The sequence below is a fragment of the Pelobates fuscus genome, chromosome 3, assembly GCF_036172605.1.
Source record: "Pelobates fuscus isolate aPelFus1 chromosome 3, aPelFus1.pri, whole genome shotgun sequence".
Lineage (NCBI taxonomy): Eukaryota > Metazoa > Chordata > Amphibia > Anura > Pelobatidae > Pelobates > Pelobates fuscus.
Genome location: NC_086319.1, coordinates 363,131,317 through 363,151,463, shown reverse-complemented (window position 1 = coordinate 363,151,463; position 20,147 = coordinate 363,131,317). Strand labels below are relative to the sequence as shown.

Sequence of the window (20,147 nt, the reverse complement as noted above, 5' to 3'; positions counted from 1 at the left end):
GTTCCTTGAGAGGAATGCATTTTGTATTGGGTTATTTTGTAACTTATATTATGCTTGCTTTGCTTTGCCCGGCCCTCTCGTGTCAAGGTAGCTGCTGATTGCACATATGGCTCCCATTGGCACTGAGACAGCTGGATTCTGTGCGTGCAGCATGCGGTCACAGCTTGGCTTTCTACCCACCGCCACTAACAGTGCTCTGTTTCCATTGCTTTGGCTTGGCTGAACCCCTCCTTCCCTCTCAAATCCTTCCTCTCCACCACACCTCGCAAACGCATGCTTCCTAACGCCTCTGCGCAGACGGGCGCTCCAGATCGTCGAGGAGCTTGGGAGTTACAGGCCAGCCGGCAGGCCCACCCCGCTTACCTGGCACCTCACCTGGCATCTGACCGGCATGGGGGATCTGTTCAGGTATTAGACATTTCAAATGGGAATATTTTGTTATTTGTAGTAAGTGTGAGGACGACTAACAAAGTCCTGATGTGATTGTAGATTTAACCTGTGTACCACAATATTTAATTTGCATTCATATCATCCCTGTGTGCTTGGGCATATGGTTATATTTTTTTTCAGAGGGGGAGGGTTTTTTTTTCTCGTTTTTTTTTTTTTTACCCAACCACAAATGAGTGTCACATTTGAACATAGGAGTCCCATTCATTAAAACAAAACAAAAAAAACTTTAATAACAATCTTTCTTACAACATAATCCATTGTACAGCTCAGGACAAAGCCACCTAAAATATGACCTGTTGTCCGAAAGATATACAAACAAAACAATTACTGTAATCATCCAGGAATTACGGAATGCTCTTTATGTTGAAATATTGGCATTTTAAAAATTCAAGTCAAAATAAGTGAACTAGAAAGAATTGTCAGCGTCGGCTATGATATTTTGGCCTTAAAATATTGAATTCCGTTGGAACCCCTGACCGTTTATACTTCATTCAAAACTGCTTCTTTCCTGAGATGTAGTTCTCACCATTTATTCCAAATATTCTATTCCAAATATTATTTTCCAGACAGGCTGTTCCATACATCATACCTCATACCTCATTTCAAATAGAGAGAGCAGGGCTGTTCTGAGAAATATTCAGTGATTTACTAATAACTTGTATATCTACAATGTTATTTTGAACATGAACGATTAATCTTATTTACACAGACTGATTGCTAAGCACATTTATTGTAGTTAAGACACATTGCTATTAGTATTATTGCTGTAGAACTCTGTTATGCACTCACAGAGCTCCTAGAAAAGAGGGATTTGGGCTCAAAATAGGGGCACTTGGGAGGTATGTTGTTTAAGCCGTTAGAATATGTGAGTTCCATGTGGACTATAGTTGTGGTGTCTTTAGTTTGGGAGTTTTATCATTGCATGTTTAGTAGTAGACACTCTTAGAATAGATTTTATTGTAGAATTTCAGTATTGTTTCTAAAAACCATTCTCAAGGAACCTTTTAATTTTGACGAACTATAGAATAGTTGACATCACTTGCTTACAGGCATCTGGTACTCCGTCCATTGTGTACAGCTAAATTTGATTTTGAGTTGATGATATATTATTAAACTGAGTGTTGTGTGAGCTCGTTAAAGGTTCCAAGATACTGGTTTGAGATTCACATCTGTAGTTGAGCATTCTAAATCTGTAAACTGTCCATTCGCAATTATAAGTAAATGTTTTCAACCCACAGGTAATGAGTTCAACAAATGGACAGCTGAATGCCGACGACCAAACAGGAGGTCACTCCAATGCACCGATCACAGCGCAGGCCGAGGTGGAGGTTGTGGAGGAAGCTAAGTATGTGCCCCTACTCTGTCACAAGACCACGTCCCATGCCTGCATGTCTCACTTGTTTATCCTTTCCTGTCTTCCTCATTTTCCCCACATTTCCATCTTGTGCCTTGTTCGTCTACACCCATTTACACCCACCTCCTTTATTGCAGCCGCTTATGCATGCGGATGCTGAGATGCCCTCGCAGAGGATATCAGATTGTAATTGGCACCATTGTACCAGCAGATACAGTCTTGCACTTAGCTCACACTAGCCCTCGCAAAGCAAGTAGCCCATACTTGTGCTTTCTTCATCCTATTGAGTTTTATTGCTGTGTCCAACAGATTTCTCATTCTGCTGTCAAGAGGCACTTTGTAGTGTTTTGTAGATTTTTTTTAAATTTTATTTATTTAGTTCAGCTTTGCCCCAGGTTTTAAAAAACAAAAACAAACGATGGGATAAAACCTACGTTTATGGATTCTAATTCTTAATCCATACACTACGCAGAAAACATTAAATTCCTCGGAACCTTACAAAGCACCCTGTAGTGTACATCTTTCTTGACTATGTTTAACCTGCCACTCTGTTTTGGGAAAGGTGTTTAAGTAAATGTGACCTATACCTTGTGCTGGCAAAATTACAAAGAAATGTATGTGAAACCAAATTAATTTTAATTTTTCAACTCACTATAACCTAATCATCCCAACTTCATTTAATAAATGAACGGCTGCAAAGGAGAGTATTTTTCTTAAGACGTCAGCTAATTTTAGTAGAGGTGGCTGAGGGCAAAATACAGTTCTGTTAATTGCTAAATTTGCAACTTGCCAGTACTGTTGGTGAACACTTAATTCAAGATTATAAATGACCTACGATTATCACATATTGTGACTCTCTTTTGGCTTTGCTGTCCATCATGCCCTGTTATGGTTTCCTTGCTGCTTAAAATATATTATTTTTCCCCTTGATCTTATTCTTTGACATCAATGCAATATGATGCACATGCTTGCATTCTGCAATCTTTCCTGCCTCTGTAACCAATTGAGAGGCACCTTGTTAAATATGGAGCTTTATATGTTTTATCTCAAGGAGAACAAACTTGATTCTGCATGTTAAATGAAGTGAGAACAATTAGGGACCGAGGGGTTTGCAGCTGCTAGCCTTTGATCTGGTGTAATTGGCCATAAATCAAAGCAGCAAAGTCTAGAAATATTAACATGAGTAAATGTGTTTTTATTAGAGTATTGGGTAATGCTATAAAATGTGCTAGAATTAGATTGGCAGAACACGGTACCAAAGCTTTCTTCTTTTACATATAACTAGAGATTTGCTGATCTGAAGATCATTTAACCACTTTAGACTCTGTGATTACATTTTTGTGTCTTTTTATTTTTCTTCTGTTGTGTTAATGGTTTAGCCTGAGTGTATATATGGACAGCCCCAGCCTTCGTTAACCTTGATGTAGAGTCCCACTCTTATTAATCAGCAGCATGCTGTCTGCATGGCTACATCCCTCATCCCCCTCCTCATGTCTCTTGGGTGTATTAATATTTTTCTTTCTCTCTCTGTCTTTTAACACACTCTGTAGCTGCGTGAAAATGCTCAACATGTGGTGAGTCTCTCTCTCTGCTGAACACACACCAGGGAGAGGACCTCCTAATCAGGAAATGGTCCATGGTATTAATGCTAGCTTCCTGGTACTCTACTCCCTGTTAGACAGTCCATCCACTGATTAGCTAATTCATTTACTTGGGACCCAGAAAGCGGGAGTGTTTCTGGAAGAGGCATGCAGTGTGAATTCATTTTGTATTATTTTTTTTAATTTTTTTTCTTCCTGTTTTGATATATTGGGTTTTTTTTTTTTGTTTGTCTGTCCAATCCTCATGTATATTTTGCATGATCTCTGACTGTCTGACTCCTCTGTTCTTGCAATGTGTCTCTATGTATGTATGGCCTCTGTCTACTACCAGACACACAACACTTTAGAGCAATTTTGTCACATTTCAGATCAGATTTTCCATTTATCTCTGATGGATATCTTGAATATTAGATTGTTTCTTATAGCATACATTCCTAAACCTTAACGCCTTCACTGCCATCTCCATGTAAAACCAAGTGGGTATGGATCAAACCGGTAATATTTATTAAAGAGAAAAACATCACTTACCAGGTTTTTTTAATAGTATCTGCAATGTTTGCCCTGGCTTTGCCTCTCCCGATCTTGGTAATGTAATTTGCTAATTATTTAATATAAATATAGAATCAATTAGAGCACCTCATGAAAAAGTTATCACAATTTCCATGTGATTTTAAATGTTTTATTCAGTGATGCAATTCAAGAGTAGAGACAGTTACCCTTTTTACTACTCCTGTCCTTGTGATTACCTGGCTGGGGTGAATGATTTCTATTTCTTTGTTTTTTATTTATAATATATAATAGTGGCTAAAAACATTTTACATTTTATTTCTTCTAATAACCCACTATAGTTCCCTCTGGTCCCCCTACCCTCCCTCTTCTAATAGAGTATCATTGAGAACCTAGAAGCAACAGTCCCGGCTCTCCTATTAAGAGGGCTTCCAATCCTTCAGGTTATTAAAATACTGTATAACATAACATTTTGGAGTAAGATCAAGTTTTTGTAGTGCCCACAGTGTTCCTTTAATATATCCTTTTATATATACAGCAGTGACACCTCATGGTGCATCACAGAACTGCACTTTGAGAACAAATATGCATTGAAAAGAAATCCAGTTGTGTCAAAGTAGGTGTAGTAAATCAGAATTAAAATAGGTGGTGCTGCTGAACTACCTTATATGCAATAAGGTTTAAGGTGTTTGGAGGGGTTTTTTTTTGTTTTTTTTCCACAGCACTGAACATAGTTTGGGGATATGTACCTATTTAAAATGTAGATGCACAATTTCATGTTTAATATGTTCCCCCTTTTCATCTGATCCTTGTATGACACATTGCATGTTTACATCAAGTTGTAGGCTGTCTCTAATATTCCCTCCATATGTTAATTCATGAATTATTGCCCTCTGATATGGGTATACCACGTCTCCATCAGGGCTCTTTAACAAACAAGGAATTGTGGAACGTTGATCAGGGGACCGAAGCAGTTGAGCTAGTAAAATAGTTAAGATGCGGAATTCTTCCTATTCAGCGATTCCAGTTGTAAATTCTCAATCATTCCTCCTCATTACTAATATTGGTGGTCTTTCCTTTGTCTGCGCATGCACACAGCTGCATTGTGAATTCACACACTGTTGATCCACATGGTTGTATCTTTTAAAAGCCCTTTAACTAAAATGTGACGCTGTTTCGCATTTTAAAAACAGGGCATGCGTCAACCGTTTATTTTCAGAATTACTTTCAAGATGTCCATTCTAATAATAGTGTAGTCAAGGCTAGCCCACTCATTTATGCAAACAAACTAACTCAAAGAGGAAGTATGATGTAGTGAATCCTGTAACTGTAAGCACTGTACAATGTCATCCTAAATTAGGGTTTAAACACATTGTACTCTTTTACACTGACCTAGGTCTATCACAATAGGCCATCTGACCTGGCTACTTTTGTCCATATCACAGTTGAAAGATGTCACAAACATGGCCACTCCACGCATGCACTTGACTTGTCTCATTGGGTGCAAGTACAAATAATTTCTTCTCTCTCATAATTCAAAGAAAAGTGGCTTATTAGGATAGGACTTACGGCTACACTAATAAGTTTGTCAGATATGGACAGCAAGGCTTTCTGTCGGGGGAGCAGGAAAAAAAAGAATTGTGACAAAAACTAACAAAGCGTTGCGTGAAAATAAATGTTTTGGTAGGTGTCTGTGTTGGGAATGTGAGTCAGTGCAGAGTGTTTTTGGGTGGGTGTCTGTGTGGTGTTTGTAGGTGTCAGTGCAGTTTGAGTTGTTGAATGTCTGTGTTTGTGTGTAATTGCGTACATGTCAGTGTATGAACATTATTGTGTAGTATATACTATGGTTAATTGTTTTGAGTGTCTGTCTGCATGAACATGTAACTATACTTTTTTAATATGCTGAAAATTACTCCTATACTAATAGTGACTATGCTGTTCTATGACTCTTTTAAACATGTGCTCATCTGAGAATCTCACTCAGAATTAGTTTGCCATCTGGAAGGCCCACTTGGATAGCCTTTTATCTTAGTATTTCACTATCATTTATTATCCAACTGCCCTTTGTATGAGTTTCCATTTAGTATTGGATACAGTGGATACAGTGTTGGTGACATTTTCATATAGACTTCTTTTGTCCTCTGTGATCGAAGGTATGAATGGAGGGCAGCTTTGTCACTGGTTTACAAATAAATACTGCAATGGATTGGTTTTTGTCACTCTCCCTGTTGAAAGTTGTACACAAACAAGGCCACTGCAGGCATGCACTTGACTTGTCTTATGTTAAAAATCACTAAGCTTCTGTACTGAATACAAATGACTGATAAAATTCCCTAATTAAAACCACCTACACCTATCCTGAAATTAAAGCGGCCACCACCTAGACAATGTTAAAAAAAAAAAAAAAAAAAAAGTTAGTCACAGGTTATCTCCGCCAAAACTACATTTAGTCGGAATATATATAATGGCACCAATGTTTATACATGTATATATGTCACTTTGGTAATGTGATTCTTCTTAAACCAGACAGACAGAACTTAATAAAGTTCTGAACAAAAACAGTTTATATATCCTATTTTCCAGAATATAAGATGCACCAGCTGAAATGTAGAGAAAGGGAAAAAAACGTTCAATGTCTTACCACACTTTCGTGTATCTTGTGCACCCTTTAATGTCACCTGCAGTAAATCCTGAACTGATGGCAGTGGGCAAGAACAGGTTTTGCATCTGTTAGCCAGAAACACAAGGACCCCCTAAAGTGAACACTGACCTGACTTTCTCCACCCCACACTTCAGGCAAAAATTAGTCTTGAACAGAGCTGTATACATATTGCAGACCACAAATTGATGATTAAACATTATTATGCAGCTTGCTTAAGACAGATATGGATGTGTGTTGTGTTGGATAGTACGATCTTAACCAAACTTTGTCAAATCACAATATTGTTCACCTCCCCCTGCTGTCCTTTCCCTTGCTGTATAGTGTCCGCATGTAAAAATAACTGTGTAAATCACCTCTCATTCCTTCATATCGTATCTATAACATATACTGTACATTTCATTCTCCAGAGTGGTCTTCCAGTGTTCAGAGAAAAAGTCCACTAAACCATGTCTAACTGTGGTAATATAGAGCAAAACACGCATTTCCTACAATTTAAATATGCATCCTAATAGATAGATTTGGAAGACAGACCTGTTCTATTCGATGCTACCTTTCTGTAACTTCACTCTCTGGTCCCATGTTTAAATTAATAGCTAGTGATTTGCATATTGTGCATCTAATGTAATTCACAAAGGAATTGATGTCACCAAATGCTTATCAATGTTGTTCCATTCTGCCAGTGTGAGTGGCAATGCCAAGCCGATAATGGCAATCCATACAAACAGGGTTATTCAACCATCCAGGAAATTTAGTTTGATACCAAAACTGTGAAATTGGGGAGGGGGGGTAGAGAATGTCCAACTATGCTTTTTTCCAGATCAACTATTTTAGTCTAACATTTTTCACCATTTAGTTCCCAGTTCTGTGAATAGCCCTGATTGTTTCGCTTGCTGGTTCTGTTAGTGAAAATTATGGCAGGTAGCAACATTTCACTTCCTTGGGGATCATGGGATCATATATGCAAATGAGCAAGGTGCTTTGGTAAATAGTTGTGTATGGGTTTTTTCCCCCACTCCAAAGTAGCTGTTCACTAAGGTCCATCTAGTGTGAAAGGTTGGAGATACCTAGATTTCCCTAGGCAGAACATATAAGATTTTTTTTACTTCTCCTGTGTACAACTGAATTGTTCCATTTAGCTTGCCAGTTCCTGTTATGGAAATGTGGCATCAAGTAATTTGCAGACAACACTTTCAGGGTTATTCTCTAAAGTGAGGATTCGGAGTGAATTTCAAATTTAAGGTCAAAATTGCTGAACTGGAAAAATTCTGTAATTCAACTATGCTTCCTATTTGATTACGGTAGCTTTAAAGGGGCACTATAGTCACCTGAACAACTGGAGCTTATTGTATTTGTTCTGGTGAGTAAAATCATTCCCTTCAGGCATTTTGCAATCAACACTATGAAATGTGAATCAGGATTTTCCAGACTTAATCCCGTACAAATAGAATGTATATACAAATGGCAGAGGAGTATAGCTGATAAACACAATACAATAACGTAAAACTGTAAATGAACAATAAAACTGTGCCAATAAAGTTAAACTCACAAGATGTAGATAGTAAGAACGCCTTAGGGTGCCTCCCCTTAGATGTTTGGGGTGTATCCAGAACTCCCTCTCAGCTGGTTGGTGGTGTCGCCACAATATGGAAGTCCGGACTCAGGAAATGGTAAAAATTATCTGCTTTATTTCATAAGTATAAAAGGTAAAAAACAAATATGGTCCAACATGAAATGTCACATAAAAGGAAGGACTGGGGAGTGAAGGGTTATGCTGCTATTTTGTCCTTTTGTTTAGGATATTTTATATTTACAATTTGTTTTTACTATTGGGTCCCTGAGGAAGTCTTTTGTTAGACGAAACATGTTGGACCATATTTGTTTTTACGACAACCCTCATGATGCAAAAGAAAAAAAGGCCGCCGATCACATGACCGAAAAATTCGGTCTAATCTTCCATTGTCACCCTCGTTTTTTACTACCACATATTTATCTGTTCTGTCTTCAATTTACTGTTTCTTGCTATACAGCTATATATGAATTTTTAATTTTGCTTAATTGTTGATTGTAAATAATGTCGTCATTTTGGCGCCATTTTAAAAACACACCAGCTGTTTCACTCCCTTTATAAACCCAGACCTGCCAGGCTATGTTATCTGCATTTCCACTTGAAAAAGTCTGCTGGTGAAACGCGTTTTGGACATTTTAAACTGGATTGTATTTTATTAAAGGTATTTTGGTCACTTCCTCACTGTGAGTTGCCATTTTACTATATATATATATATATATATATATATATATATATATTTTACCTGGCTTCTGAGTTTTATCCTGTTCCAGTGAGATATTACTTCAAAGAATCCTAGGTGGGGGTTATACCACTCAAGCCCTATACACTGAGCAGTCCACCTGCCCGTGTAAATGTGAGTAACCACTTTATATTTAATTTTCTGTTTTCTGATTTTAAATAGAGAACACTATTGCTGTTCCTTTTTATTTTCATATGACCTTCCCTCAGACATAACTTCACGTATCCTATGAGTGGGGTTTATACCACTGTACCACTGTACGCACTTCATACTAGAGCTAGTCCATTCGCTCTATAAAACGTGAGTAGGATCATATAAGACTTTTACCAGAATAACACCTGATTGTTGAATATAATGCACCATTAGTTGTCTTTTATTTCCACATATGGAATTTAAGCACATCTTCAACTTACGGAGCTGTTATCCCATATTCTACATTTTTGTTTGCTTCTACGTACAGTTCCCCAAAATACATTCTTGAACTCTACTTGTCTTTTAATCACTTAGACTATATTATTATTATTTTTATCTACTTTGCTCTTTATTACTGGCGCCGCCTATCTACTACCCTCCCCCCTATTGCTTTGTCTACCTGTAATGCATTCTGAGGGAGCCTTACTAACCTGGTGTGCTGCCCAATTATCCATTGTTTTATCTGTAACAATACCTTGAGCGCTGACTCATCTCTTCCTTTTTTTTCCCCTTTGATGTTTTTTTTACCTTTTTATACTTATGAAATAAAGCAGATAATTTTTACCATTTCCAGGACTTCCATATTGTGACAATATCACCAACCAACTGAAACATAGAAACATAGAATGTGACGGCAGATAAGAACCACTCGGCCTATCTAGTCTGCCCAATTTTCTAAATACTTTCATTAGTCCCTGGCCTTATCTTATAGTTAGGATAGCCTTATGCCTATCCCACGCATGCTTAAACTCCTTTACGGTGTTAACCTCTACCACTTTAGCTGGAAGGCTATTCCATGCATCCACTACCCTCTCAGTAAAGTAATAATTCCTGATATTATTTTTAAACCTTTGTCCCTCTAATTTAAGACTGTCCTCTTGTTGTGATAGTTTTTCTTCTTTTAAATATAGTCTCCTACTTTACTGTGTTGATTCCCTTTATGTATTTTAATGTTTCATATCCTCCCTGTCTTGTCTTTCCTCCAAGCTATACATGTTAAGTACCTTTAACCTTTCCTGGTATTTATCCTGCAATCCATGAACCAGCTTAGTAGCCCTGCTCTGAACTCTCTAAGGTATCAATGTCCTTCTGGAGATATGGTCTCCAGTACTGCGTATAATACTCCCAAGTGAGGCCTCACCAGTGTTCTGTACAATGGCATGAGCACTTCTCTCTTTCTACTGCTAATACCACTCCCTATACAACCAAGCATTCTGCTAGCATTTCTTGCTGCTCTATTACATTGTCTGCCTACCTTTAAGTCATCAGAAATTATCACCCCTAATTCCCTTTCCTCGGATGTTGAGGTTAGGACTCAAATATTCTGTACTCTGCCCTTGGGTTTTTACGTCCACCTTCTAATAAATATATTAAAGAGAATGGGTCCAAGTTCAGATCCCTGAGGTACCCCACTGGTGACAAGCCCATGCTTTGAATATATTCTATTAACTACAACCCTCTGTTACCTGTCACTCAGCCACTGCCTTACCCATTCAGCAATATTTGAATCCAAACTTAAAGATTGCAATTTATTGATAAACCTTCTATGTGCAACAGTGTCATAAGCCTTACTGAAATCTAGGTAAGCAATGTCTACTGCACCACCCTGATCTATCATTTTAGTTACCCAATCAAAAAAATCAATAAGATTAGTTTGGCATGATCTCCCTGAAGTAAACCCATGTTGGCTCTGATATTGAAATCCATGTGATTTTTAGATGTTCAACAATCCTATCCTTTCCATTACTTTCCCCACTACTGAAGTAAGGCTTACTGGCCTATAGTTGCCAGACTCCTCCCTACTACCTTTCTTGTGAATGGGCACAACATTCGCTAATTTCCATTCTTCTGGGACTACTCCTGTTATCAGTGATTGGTTAAATAAATCTGTTAATGGTTTTGCTAGTACACCACTAAGCTCTTTTAATAGCTTTGGGTGTATTCCATTGGGTCCCATTGACTTATTTGTCTTTACTTTTGACAGTTGAAATAGAACCTCTTCCTCTGTAAACCACAATGTAACAAATGACTCATTTGTCCTTTTTCCTAACTGAGGCCCCTTTGCTTCCTTTTCATCTGTAAATACCGAACAAAAATATTAATTGAGGCAGTCAGCTAAACCTTTAGTCTCTTCTACATACCTTCCTTCTTTTGTTTTTAACCCCTTCAGGACGGAGTCAATAGTGCACGTTCTGATCAAAACAAAACGTAAACAAAAACTGGAATTTGCGCTATATGTCTGTTCACCCGTAGTTCCCCTCTTTCAAATTATATGCACCCACACTTATTATAGATCATTTTGTTCAGGAGAAACAGGGCTTTAATCTATCATGAACTATTCATATTTGGAACATAATTTATTATGAATAAAATAAAAAAAAGTGAGAAAATAAGATTTTTTTTAAAAAAATTTGCATTTCCGTCTGACATTTTAACTGTGAATGTCATAACACTGCTAGGTTTTACTGCAAAAAAATGCACATATTTGTAATCAGCGATGTCTCACGAGTACAACCTTACCCCCCATTAACAGGTTTTATGTTGTTTTGGAAAGTTACAGGGTCAAATATAGAACATTCCATTTTCAAACAGAAATTTTCCAGATTAGTAATGTTACCTTTGAGACGGTGTGGTAGCCCAGGAATGAGAATTACCCCCATAATGGCATAGCATTTGAAAAAGTAGACAAGCCAAGGTATTGAAAGTGGGGTATGTTTAGTCTTTTTTAGTAGCCACTTAGTCACAAACACTGGCCAAAGTTAGCATTCATATTTGTTTTTGTGTGAAAAAAGCAAAAAAACGAATATTTGGCCAGTGTTTGTGACTAAGTGGCTACTAAGAAAGACTGGACATACCCCATTTGCAATACCTTGGGTTGTCTTCTTTTGCAAATGGTATGCCATCATGGGGGTAATTCTCATTCCTGGGCTACCATACGCTCTCAAAGGCAACATAACCAATCTGGCAAATTTCAATGTGAAAAAAATGAAATGCAAGCCTTATATGTGACTCTCTAACTTTCCAAAACACCATAAAACCTGTACATGGGGGGTACTGTTATTCTCGGGAGACTTCACTAAACACAAATATTATCCTTGTTTTACTTTCCTTTTCTCATTTATGTATCTAAAATAGTGTTTTGTCCACTTTTTTTTTTTACTGACTGTGCTATTTTCTCTTCTGTGTGTGATTTGGAAGCTCTTATAACTTGCTTAGCCTCTTTCTGCCTAATATTATAGATCATTCTATCTTCCTCTGTTTTTTTTTTTTTAATAATTACTAAATGCTAACTTTTTGTTTTTTACTATATTGGCCACATCTGCAGAGTACCACAGTGGTTTCTTGAATTTTTTTGATTTTACTGACAAGCCTAATACAATTTTCTGTTGCCTTCAGCTGTGCAACCTTTAAATAATCCCATTTCTCTTGGACTATATTTAAATTGCTCCAGTCTGATAATGACCCCTTTACACATATTCTAATTTTAGAAAAGTCTTTTTTTCTAAAGTCTAAAACTTTTGTTTTTGTGTGGTGTGACTCAGTCACTGTTCTTATATTAAACCACAATGACTGATGATCACTGGATCCTAAACTTTCACCTACAGTAATATCTGATATCAAATCTCCATTTGTTAACACTAAATCTAGTATGGCCTCTTTACAAGTTGGCTCCTCAACGACTTCTTTTAGAGACAATCCCACTAGGGAGTTTAGAATATGTGTGCTCCTGGCACAAGCAGCTATTTTGGTTTTCCAGTTCACATCAGGAAGATTGAAGTCACCCATGATGATAACTCCCCCTTCATTGTCATTTTAGCTAATTCCTCAACTAGTAGTTGAGGATTGAGAGGGAGTTCTGGATATAGCCCGCAAACATCTAAGGGGAGTCACCCTAAGGCGATCTTACTATCTTCATCTTGTGAGTTTAACTTTATTGGTGCAGTTTTATTGTTCATTTTCAGAGAAAGGGCAGTGTTTACATTACAGCCTAGTGATAACTCCACTGGCCACTCCGCAGATGGCTACTACAGGTGTTTCCTGGGGCAGTGCTGCACAGTGAGCAGCACTGACATTCAGTGTCTCCACCCTCTGCTTGGAGACACTGAGCTTTCCTCATAGAAATCCCTTGCTTCAATTCATCTCAATGAGGAGATGCTGCTTGGCCAGGTCCTTTGGTTGGCTTGTGCTGGCTCTGCCCCTGATCTGCTCCTTGACAGTCTCCAATGGAAAGCATTGTGATTGGCTCAAATCACCAGATCTGATGACATCAGCCAAGCAGGCGGTTCAGGGGCAGAGCCAATAGCAGCAGACTGTTAGGGGGCTTAGATGGTGTTTTTAACAGTAATGTCAGGAATACGTGTTTATGTTCGTGACCCTATAATGTTCCTTTTAATTTCAAATTTACTTTAAATAACCCTGTATGTGTCCTTGCAAAGGACTTCAAGAAGTAGGACTTCTGTATTTGGTATTTGACACACTAGGCAGGCATTACGATGAAAACAATAATTTAAACCCCAAAGTGCCATCCATACATGCAGATACAGAATTACGGAAAATTACCAGAAAGTAGTAACAAACCGCAAATTAACATTTAAAATAGCATTATTTTTTTTGTGTATTTCTAAAGGTTTTATTTATATAAAAAAAAAAAAAACTCTTGAGACTGTGAGACACTGCTTGATCTCTGACACAAATCAGGACAATGGTTCCATTTCTTTACTAAGTGTTATATTACATTTATGATTGGGATTTGAAGCCTTTATCTTGTCCTCCATTATTGTAAATTAATGTTCAGTATTTTCTACTTGTCTCGGCTGCCCTAGAAGTTTTAATCTCCCATCTCACTAAGCTATAAAGATGTCCGGCAATATAATGTGATATGTATTTAAAAGCAAAAACTTTGTTTCTAACCCCTACTATTTTTATTCCATCATAGGTGCTGCTGCTTTTTTAAAAGGAAAAGGAAGAACCACTCTCAGCGACACCACAAGTGAACTCCCAGAATCCTGTGGGGAAGCAATTGTGTGGGCTTGGCATCTGCAGTGTCGCGCTGTCAGTGACTCCAGGGCTTTGGGGGAGAGAAGACGTGGGTTCTATTCCACATAAAACCAGAGGGGAATAAAGAAAATGAAATGTCATCGACATTAGCCTGAGGCCGACTCGTAAATGGTTACTGAGACTAGGTGCAATAACGCTTGGCCCTCTGTGTCCCAAGAGGAATTTTCAGGGCCTTTAACTCAGAACAGGGACTGGCAGGGTCCACCCCCTCCGAAATCATTTCTGTTATCTCCATTGGTAACTGCTCTCTCACATTGCTTGAATGCAGCAAGTTTCCTTTCTCTCCTTTATAGCCATGGCCAGGAGTGTGGCATCTCATCTCCTCTATCTCACCTTTTCAGTCATGGTGGCTGTAAGGATTAAAAAAAAAAAAAAAAAAACCTTGACTATATTAAGGTTTTTTTGTTTGTTTTATTATCCCTTGTTTTGTTTTTGATTTTTGAAATCCCATTCCAATTCTTCCCTCTTTCTCGATTAGAAATAAACATAGAGAATTATTAAAGCATTCCACGGTAGACGGGCCGCTTCCTGCATGGGTATAATGCCTCACGGAGTCTGTGTTGCACTACTGGCTTTAAACTAAATATACCTTTTTTCTAATTGTGTGCATTCACTTGCTCTGCTGCACGAGTGAGACTTGGGCTCAGGATCTGCAATGATAGAGCCATGTCTCCTTGCTTAGCTTTATGTATACAACCCATCCCACAGATAAACGGAGTATACATATAGTGTTGCTGCTTCAGGGGAAAATGTAAATTCAGATAGAAAATCTTTCAAGAACTGAATACTACAGGAATATCTTTTTATGCTTGAATTCCTACTGTTGGTCTTGCAATGTCATAATTTTAATAGCCGCTGTCAAACTTCACGTATATATATATATATTTTTTTTTTTTCTGTTTTTAAAACTCCTGTTGTACATCTTTCCTACAAAACACTACCTTGTGTTTTGTTTAAATTGCTGTGGAGGGTAACGCTTGTTCCCTGTTTTATAAGATACACTGAGTTTCGCTACAGAAAACTGTGAATACATTGCCCATTTTTATATTAAATCTATTTTTTTTTTCACACAAATTGAAATACGGTTTGCTATAAAGCAGCTGATTGGATAATCGTTTTTTGGTGGTGTGGGCTGACTTCAGTTTTGTCACTCATTGATCGGTTTTATTTATTTTTGAATGTTCAATTGTATCAAAAAAAAGGATGAGCGGTTTCGGAATACCGGAATTGAGTTAACCACACAACTGATTACCACCACACTGCCAAAATTCCACCACTGGTGGTGTCTTCACACCAGCCAATCAGATTCTAGCACCGCACTCCTTTAATAGTACAAGTGGTCCACTGCATACCTGCCCTGTGTGTAGAGCCAGCCTTGTATCTTAACCATGCTTTGTTAAAATGAGGAAATACTTATCTGATATCATGTACACTGAAAATGGTTTATCTGACTGTATGAACTTCTTCCGATTGCCGAAGAGGTAATTCCCAATGCACTGAAAGCCTGGGTTACCTCTAAATGGATTCCAAAATGGAAGGTTTCCCCGCGGTAGTATCCTAATACTAGACCCCATCTATTGACAAACTACAATGAACCTTTGCCTGGCACAAAAATTCAGGTGTCTGGCAATGGTTTGAGGGAATTCTGAGCAAAGGGTCGAAGGCCCAGTATTTAAATATCCCTGCACTACTGTTCCAGTGCCTTTTGTGTTTTGCTGTCCAGTCATGTTCTCAATCTTCCAACTGCTGGAAATAAAAATGTTTGACAAGGACTTGCCTGCTAAAGATTCACCTCTGGGTTTAGAGGTAATCCAACCACTTCAGCTAATGTTCAGTTAATCTCCTCTTCTCCTTTGTTCCATGCGGATGGATCACCCCTCAGGAATCTTTCCACTTAACTGCAATGTACAAAGACCACCATTTTTTAACTTGTAATTTGTTTTTGAAGGTATATTTAATTTAGAGTATTGCATTGCACTGTAGCTATAAGGGGATTATATTTTTTTTTTTTTTTTTTTTTTAAAGCTAATGAAATGTTGGGGATTTTTTTTTTCTTTTCTTTCAAGAACTTTAATAAATGTTTGTCTGTTTAATTTTGCTTGTGGTGATCTATGCTACACAAACACACCTGGTGAGGCCATAAGTGGGAGTTACTGAAGTTGCTTAAAATAAATTGGACAAAACAGATCTTTTGGGTCACATTCCACCTTAATCTGAAATGTAATGTAACATTTTAACATAATTACAAATATTATTATAATTCTTTATTTTTGAGTGCAGAAAAAAGTTACATAAATGCTGGTAATGCCACGATAGCAGGTATCGGCCACTTGAGAATAACATACATATGGCATAAAGTAGGTCTGCACAAATTTGTATGAACCATAATTACAAATATTGGTAATTTTACCGAACAATTGATTTATGCACTCAAATTCAGCAATGAAGACAACAGCAAAAAAAATGAGTTTACAGAAACAAGTGTTTTTTTTTTTTAGAGCTTATAAGTTTACTATGTATTTGTAATATATAAAGTATATGAATGTTCTGCTTTGCCTTACCGCAGGTGAGGGGGGCGGGGAATACTAGAAGTATTGATTGATAAAGGAGAGCAGTAGAGACCTCCCACAGGTGGTCCTTCTTCCCTCCACCTATAGCGCATGCACCATGGCTATGGAAACTCCCTAGCCGACACAGCTAGTGCTGGCTATTGAGTATAGGAACTGAGACATGACGTCAATCTGTTTAGATGTCTGCATCACTGAGGATTGCTCTGCTTGGGAGAGTGTCCCTAAGCAGGACAAATCAGTGAAAAGCAGAGGTGGGGAGCAAGGTAAGTTGTTACAGGTCGCCCTTGCAAGTGAGTCCTCTCTGAATATTTTCTCCAGTCTTTTTATTTACTTGCTTCCCCTCATCTGGTGATTTTAGACATGTTTATAAGTCCCTTCCAGCACTTCACCTGATTTAACAGTAACAAAAAAACATTTCAAGGTTTGTGAAATCAACCAATAACAAGTTAAATTAAAGTACACCTACCCCTTGGTGCCAGTTTGTCTGGCAGCACTAACTCTATCATAGTGGCAGATTTAATTACATTTACAAAGAATGGCACAAACCTTTCCTTACATTTACAACTCCAAGAACCTAAAACACAAACTGATTTTTCTAATTTGGTTTTAAATTGCACTGCATTAATGACCTTTATGGGCTAGTTAAAGTTTTCACTTTTTCCATAGTATTAACACCTTTATATGCCCACATGGTTCGTTAGCATCTATGGTATGTGCTGAGTTCACTTTCATTCATAACATAGGACCCACAGTCTGTAGGAAGGAGGGTGGTCTCCAAGATCCTCTACATGCCCTCTAGTCTCTGTTTAGCTGTTTTATGAAATGGGAGTTGTTCTGTTTAGTAGCCATGAAAAGGTGGGAAGCTTGCGCTACAGATCATATATTGTATTGAAAAGCTAGTGATCATCTCAATCCTGTTAAAGGAACACTATAGTAATCTAAATTACTTTAGCTAAATAAAGCTGTTTTAGTGTATAGATCATTCCCCTGCAATTTCACTGTTCAATTCACTGTCATTTAGGAGTTAAATCACTTTGTTTCTGTTTATGCAGCCCTAGCCACACCTCACCTGGCTATTATTGACAGAGCCTGCATTGAAAAAAAAACTGGTTTCACTTTCAAACAGATGTAATTTACCTTAAATAATTGTATCTCAATCTCTAAATTGAATTTTAATCACATACTGGAGGCTCTTGCAGGGTCTAGCAAGCTATTAACATAGCAGGGAATAAGAATCTTAAAGGACCACTCTAGGCACCCAGACGACTTCAGCTTAATGAAGTGGTCTGGGTGCCAGGTACCTCTAGGATTAACCCTTTTTTTTTTTTTTTATAAACATAGCAGTTTCAGAGAAACTGCTATGTTTATAATGAGGGTTAATCCAGCCCTCAAAGCCTCTAGTGGCTGTCTCATTGACAGCCGCTAGAGGCGCTTGCGTGCTTCTCACTGTGAAAATCACAGTGAGAGCACGCAAGCGTCCATAGGAAAGCATTGTAAATGCTTTCCTATGCGACCGGCTGAATGCGAGTGCGGCTCCTGCCGCGCATGCGCATTCAGCCGATGACATCGCGATCAAGATGGAGAGGAGGAGGAAAGCTCCCCGCCCGGCGCTGGAAAAAGAGGTAAGTTTAACCCCTTCCTCTCTCCAGAGCCCGGCGGGAGGGGGTCCCTGAGGGTGGGGGCACCCTCAGGGTACTCTAGTGCCAGGAAAACGAGTATGTTTTCCTGGCACTAGAGTGGTCCTTTAATTAAAACAGAACTTGCAATAAAGAGCCTAAATAGGGCTCTCTTTACAGGAAGTGTTTATGGAAGGCTGTGCAAGTCACATGCAGGGAGGTGTGACTTGGGTTAATAAACAAAGGGATTTAACTCCTAAATGGCAGAGGATTGAGCAGTGAGGCTGCAGGGGCATGTTCTATACACCAAAACTGCTTCATTAAGCTAAAGTTGTTCAGGTGACGATAGTGTCCCTTTAAGTCCTTTTAATGATTACATACACAGACCTTTGGAAGGAATGTTTACCTACCATCATCGCTAGTTATATTACATAAACTGTTAAGTTTTTGATCAAAACTTTGACGTTTCATTTTAAAATTTAATAAATTGTGGAGCCTAGAGATCAAGACTTTGACATTTACGCTTTTCTTTTGTGGTGTGAAGTGACATCTAGCAATGCAGTCCATGACATTTTCCATCTTATCTTTGCTTTTGGGAGGCCAACCCTTTAAATTGCCAACTATGAATGTTAGCCTGTGTCTGCATGTTGGCCCCAAATACAGCCTTGTTTCATTGTTGCTTAGACATTTGCTACAGTTGAATATTACTTAAATTTTCCTATACAGATAATCTTCGATTGAGCAAATGGATTATCATTAAGATAAATGTTATGAAAACTCCAAGACTATAATCAGAGCAATACGACTTCCTCAATAATGCCAGAACAACCAGTTGACCTCTTGCATCATGTGGAGGACCCTTAGAAATTCAATATACTCTTTTCATAAATCTGATGTGGTTTAGTCTTTAGTTTAATAAAAGAACACAGCGGATTAACAGCGCATTTAGGTAATGCCAAAAATATAAATCCTTTTTAAAGGGATCTGTAATTGTAGAGCACTAGTATTTACTAATCTCTGCAGTTGGGTTATCTGTAAAAATTCTACTGTATCAAGTTACTTTAAAAAAATAATAATAATAATATTGCTCTACAACCACCTCTTTTCAAGCATCATAGCCACTACAGCTTGCTGTAGGACAATTACAAGAAAACTTACAGGAATGATAGGTTGAAGAGGACCCGGCTCAAATGAGCTTACAGTCTATAGGAGATACCAATCAAATAAGGTGGGAGTGAAGCAGAGCTGGAGGAGACAGTGCTGCAAATTAGGAGAGAGCAAGGGACATGTGAGGTAGAGGTTACTCAGGGAAGCCATAAGCTTCCCAAAAGAGATGGATTTTAAGGCACTTCTTCAACAATTGAAGACTATGGGAGAGTCTGATGGCGGTAGGCAGGCAGGCTGGCTATTCCATAGGCAGTCCTCCAAGCGTGAGTTGGCCGTACGGGTGTGAGCAACAGCCATGAGATGGTAACAGGCAGAGCGGATTGACTGAGAAGGGGCATACCTATGGATCTGTGATGAGATATGAGAGGGTCTAGAATTGTTCAATGCTTTATAGGTATGGGCTAGCACTTTGAATTGACTCCTATAGGATACAGGAAGCCAATGTAAGGACTGACAGAGGGGCGAGGTGTGAGAGGACAGACTAGAGCGGAAAATCAGACTGTAGAGGGGCAATAAGTTTTTGAGTAGACCAATTAGGAGAGGGTTACAATAATCAATGTGGGAAATTACTATAGCATGGGTAAGCTACTTGGTAGCATATTGCGTAAGAAAGGAGCGAATGCGGGCTATGTTTTTAAGATGGAATAATTACAAATAGACAGAG

At 38.2% G+C, this 20,147-nt stretch overlaps 1 protein-coding gene across 4 annotated transcripts in view; it reads left to right on the top strand.

The window, feature by feature from the left end:
- Positions 1-15,902, top strand: part of CSNK1G1 (casein kinase 1 gamma 1) — an 89,297-nt gene extending 73,395 nt beyond the window's left edge. For 2 of the 4 annotated variants that reach the window (XM_063449290.1, XM_063449289.1), the window contains exons 11-14: positions 298-408; positions 1,689-1,795; positions 3,355-3,378; positions 14,009-15,902. In XM_063449290.1, coding sequence (XP_063305360.1) covers positions 298-408; positions 1,689-1,795; positions 3,355-3,378; positions 14,009-14,066 — 300 coding nt within the window. In that variant the 3' untranslated portion in view covers positions 14,067-15,902. The remainder of the gene's footprint in view (positions 1-297; positions 409-1,688; positions 1,796-3,354; positions 3,379-14,008) is intronic. The other 2 variants (XM_063449292.1, XM_063449291.1) reach the window with 2 other exon arrangements.
- Positions 15,903-20,147: the final 4,245 nt, after the last annotated feature.